The 4,064-nt window shown below is 52.7% G+C and overlaps 1 protein-coding gene across 1 annotated transcript; it reads right to left on the reverse strand.

The window, feature by feature from the left end:
• Positions 1-2,550: 2,550 nt before the first annotated feature.
• On the reverse strand, positions 2,551-3,480 carry LOC309685339 (olfactory receptor 14I1-like; the record flags this gene model as incomplete). Its single annotated transcript, XM_082501117.1, has 1 exon — positions 2,551-3,480. One exon carries the CDS (start codon positions 3,478-3,480, stop codon positions 2,551-2,553), a length of 930 nt encoding a protein of 309 aa, XP_082357243.1.
• Between the last annotated feature and the right edge of the window lie 584 nt (positions 3,481-4,064).

Raw genomic sequence — 4,064 nt, forward strand, 5'->3', positions numbered from 1 at the left:
GAGCCAACTGTATCTCAGGAGTTCCCAGTGAGTAGACTCGGAAGGTTGTCAAACCCTGGAACCACTGGAACACTGCTACCGCCCAAAGAGGTTGTTAACTCTCCACCAATGGAGATCTTCCAAACCCTCAGGAGTTCCCAGTGAGCTTTGAATTTTGAGGGTGGCCAAACACTGGAACAGGTGTCTCAGAGAGGTGGTGGAGTCTCTAATAACGGAGTTATTCAAAACCCACCGAGAGAAGGTCCTGAGCAACCTGCTGTAGCTGACCCTGCCTCAGCTGGGGCTTGGACTACACGGTCTCCAGAGGTGCCTTCCAACCTCACCCATTCTGTGAGTGTAGAGGACAAAAGTAAGACAGAAAGAAATGAGAACAGATCCCCTTGGCCACAAACACCTTGGTCTCCTGTGGAGAGGACCTGTGATGAAGAGAGGAAACTTATAATGAGGAAGGAGTAGCAGAGATGGAGTGTTATGCACTGACTGTAATCCTCCATTTCCCATCCCTCGTGTGCCTCTCCAGGCGGGAGTGAGAAGAAGAAATGCAAATGCAAATGAAGGAGTAATTTGAGCCTAGGGAAAAAAAAAAAAAAGTGGGGTGGGGGAATGGTCTAAAATATTTAGTCATAGTTTCTGACTATCCAAGTCTACTTGACTTGGCAATGAACTGATAATTTGTAAGTGATTTCCCTGTCTTTGTTTTGACCCATGATCATCTTTCCCCTCGTATCATCTTGAGGAGGGGGAGTGAGTGAGCAGCTTGGTTGTTGTCTGGCTGCTGGTCACGGTTAACCCACCAGAGGACCGCATCAGGACTGCTGTGCCCGGCATGGGGCTCCCAGCACAAGAAAGAACCTGGCAGACTGGAGCGAGTCCTGCAGGACAAGGAGACCCCGAGAGAGCTCAGAGCTCCCTCAGGGCCACACACTGGAGCAAGGAGCCAGGCCAGTTGGTGGGATCTCAGTCAATGGAGATTTTCACTATTAGCTGGGACACGGCCATGAGCACCTGATCTTGCTGGAGGTTTCTGAGAAGGGCCTTGGCTGAGAGTCCAGCTGTGGACAGACCTGTAGGACTTGGTGTGTAAGAACGTCAGTAGGAAACTGGTTTCCATTCTGTTAGTACTGGCCGTGGAGCTGGGTATCACTGAGCCACAGGGGGAGGACAGAGGTGACTGTGCAGAAAGGTCCCTTGTCAGGGTTGGGGTGTACGGTCAGAGATGGCAATGGCCGGTGTGTGGACTGGTCTGGGATAATTTTCCTGGGGCAGGATCTCTGGGGTGTCCAGGAAACATGGCACAGGCCAGGCCCCTCTCTTTTGAGCTTTTTCTTCCTTGCTCCCTTCACCGTCAGCCCTGACTGGGACCGCTGGCTGTCCCTACCCTGCACGCTCACACAGCTCAGCTCCACACTGGCATTTTCCTCTCCCGGGCTCTTTCCAGCCCAGCCCAGCAAAGCAGCCCAGTTGGGACTGGCCCCCCAGCACTGCCCACCGCAGGGGGCTGCAGAGCTCTGGGCGTTCAACCACAGCCCCAGTCTCTCTGAAGGGCACAGCAGGGCTTGGGGGGCAGAGAGAGGTCTCAGCCTTCCCATCAGCCCCCGGCTTGTGCTTGCAGGGACGGCACAAGGAAACAGAGGCCACTCACTCTCAGGCTCTTCTGCATTCGTATTGTAGAAGATGCTCAGTCCCCACAGCATATAACCTCTTCTCTGCCCCGACCAAACCAACTCTGCAGGACAGCACGACTGCCCTGGGCTTCCTCAGGCAGTTCCTGTATCTCCTATCCCGTATTATAGCAGCTTTCCAGTGTGTGAAGGCCGCCTACAAGAAAGCTGGAGAGGGACTATTTAAGGGGGCATGTAGTGATAGGATGAGGGGTAATGGCGTCACACTGGAAGAAGGCAGATTTAGATTAGATCTCAAGAAGAAATATTTACTATGAGAGTGGTGAGGCACTGGAAGGGTGGATGGCACTGGAGGCACAGGAAAGTTGTGGCTGCCCCATCCCTGGAAGTGTTCAAGACCAGGCTGGATGAGGCTTTGAGCAAATTGGTCAAGTGGGAGGTGTCCCTGCCCATGGCACGGGGGTTGCAACTAGATGATCTTGAACATCCCTTAACAGCTATGATCTCTCCAGACTCCCTTCCCTCTTCCTGCTGGCTCTCCGCTGACTCCCATGGAACTGCAGAGTCCTTGTTTGTGAGTACAAGAACTCTTGGTACAATAGAACCCAACCGTGTGCTTAACCCCAAACACAGGAAGAACACAAAGAGAACAGACGCTTTAAGACAAATGCTTTCAACATTTGGTAGGGAGTAACTTTGGAGTCCAGGCTTCGGGCACTGCACCCAGGAGATGCCCTTTTATTGCAGAGCTGCCGTTGGACAGTGCTTGTCTAACCCAATACTGTGCAAGGGTCAGACACAACATTATAAAGCCAGAGAAGTAGTATAAACCTACAAAATGGTCTGTAAGTGGCATTATCACAAGGGAAAAATCAATACACCTGGCTTAAGATAAAGTCTGGAAAACATGCAGAGAAGGGGAGAGAGTTTATTGTTGGTGGAACAACGTCCATTGAGCCAGTTTCCATAGGCCATCCTTGAGCTCCTGGTTCCTCATGCTGTAGATGAGGGGATTCACTGCTGGCGGTACCACTGAGTACAGAAATGACACCACCAGTTCCACGTACTGGGAGGAGATGGAGGGGGGCTTCAGATAAGCAAACATTCCAGTGCTGAGAAAGAGGGAGACCACGGCCAGATGAGGGAGGCACGTGGAAAAGGCTTTGTGCCGCCCCTGCTCCGAGGGGATCCTCAGCACTGCCCTCAAGATCTGCGCATAGGAAAAGAGAATGAAAACAAAACACCCAAATGCTAAACAGGCACTAACAACAATAAGGCCAGCCTCCCTCAGGTAAGCATCTGAGCAGGAGAGCTTGAGGATGTGGGGGATTTCACAGAAGAACTGGTCCAGGGCATTGCCCTGGCAGAGGGGCAGTGAAAATGTATTGGCCGTGTGCAGCACAGCATTGAGAAACCCACTGCCCCAGACAGCTGCTGCCATGCGGACACACGCTCTGCTGCCCAGGAGGGTCCCGTAGTGCAGGGGGTGGCAGATGGCAACGTAGCGGTCGTAGGACATGACAGTGAGAAGGGAAAACTCTGCTGAAATGAAAAAGAAAAAGACTTGTGCAGCACATCCTTGGTAGGAGATGACCCTGGTGTTCCAGAGGGAATTGGCCATGGCTTTGGGGAGAGTGGTGGAGATGGAGCCCAGGTCAAAAACAGAGAGGTTGAGGAGGAAGAAGTACATGGGGGTGTGGAGGCGGTGGTCGCAGGCGATGGCGGTGATGATGAGGCCGTTTCCCAGGAGGGCAGCCAGGTAGATGCCCAGGAAGAGCCAGAAGGTCAAGAGCTGCAGCTCCTGTGTGTCTGCGAATGCCAGGAGGAGGAAGTGGGTGATGGAGCTGCTGCTGGACATTTGCTTCCTCTGGATATCTGTGGGTATATGTTAAGGAGGAAAAGGCAGTACTGAGTCAGACCAGACTTCTCCCAGCAAAGTGTATTGTGTGTCTCTTTGCAGCCCCACATTCAGAATCCCTGTCCAGGAGCACCTCTCTGCAGCTCCCTCACTTGAGCTCCGGGTTTTGCTGGCTGAGGCTGCCACTGGGAGCTGGGACTCTGTAATGGGCTCCTGAGGCGTCCTCCTTGCTGTGTAGCAAGAGGAAACTAGGACCGCAGGGCGATCTCCAATTAAATATACTCGTGATATGTCAAAGAGCTTTTCAGCATTGCTGTCTGAAATTTGCCCAACTGCACAGACAGGGAGAGGGGATTTTGTTTTCTTTATCTTGTTCTGGTTGCACCTGCCACCTTTCAGAGTGGTTTGGGATGGCTGAAATCCCTGACATTTCTAATGCACTCCAGGTGAAGTCTTGTGGGTGCTGAGAGGCAAAGGGACGGTCTCTTAGTGCAGAGAGAGGAGAGCTGTTCTGCCCATCAGCCCTCTTCTCCGCTGCCCTGTGCTGGCAGCTTGCAGCTGGAGGAGGATCCCTCTCGGGTGTT

The sequence above is a fragment of the Vanellus vanellus genome (assembly GCF_965231255.1).
Source record: "Vanellus vanellus genome assembly, contig: HAP1_SCAFFOLD_59, whole genome shotgun sequence".
Taxonomy (NCBI): Eukaryota; Metazoa; Chordata; class Aves; order Charadriiformes; family Charadriidae; genus Vanellus; species Vanellus vanellus.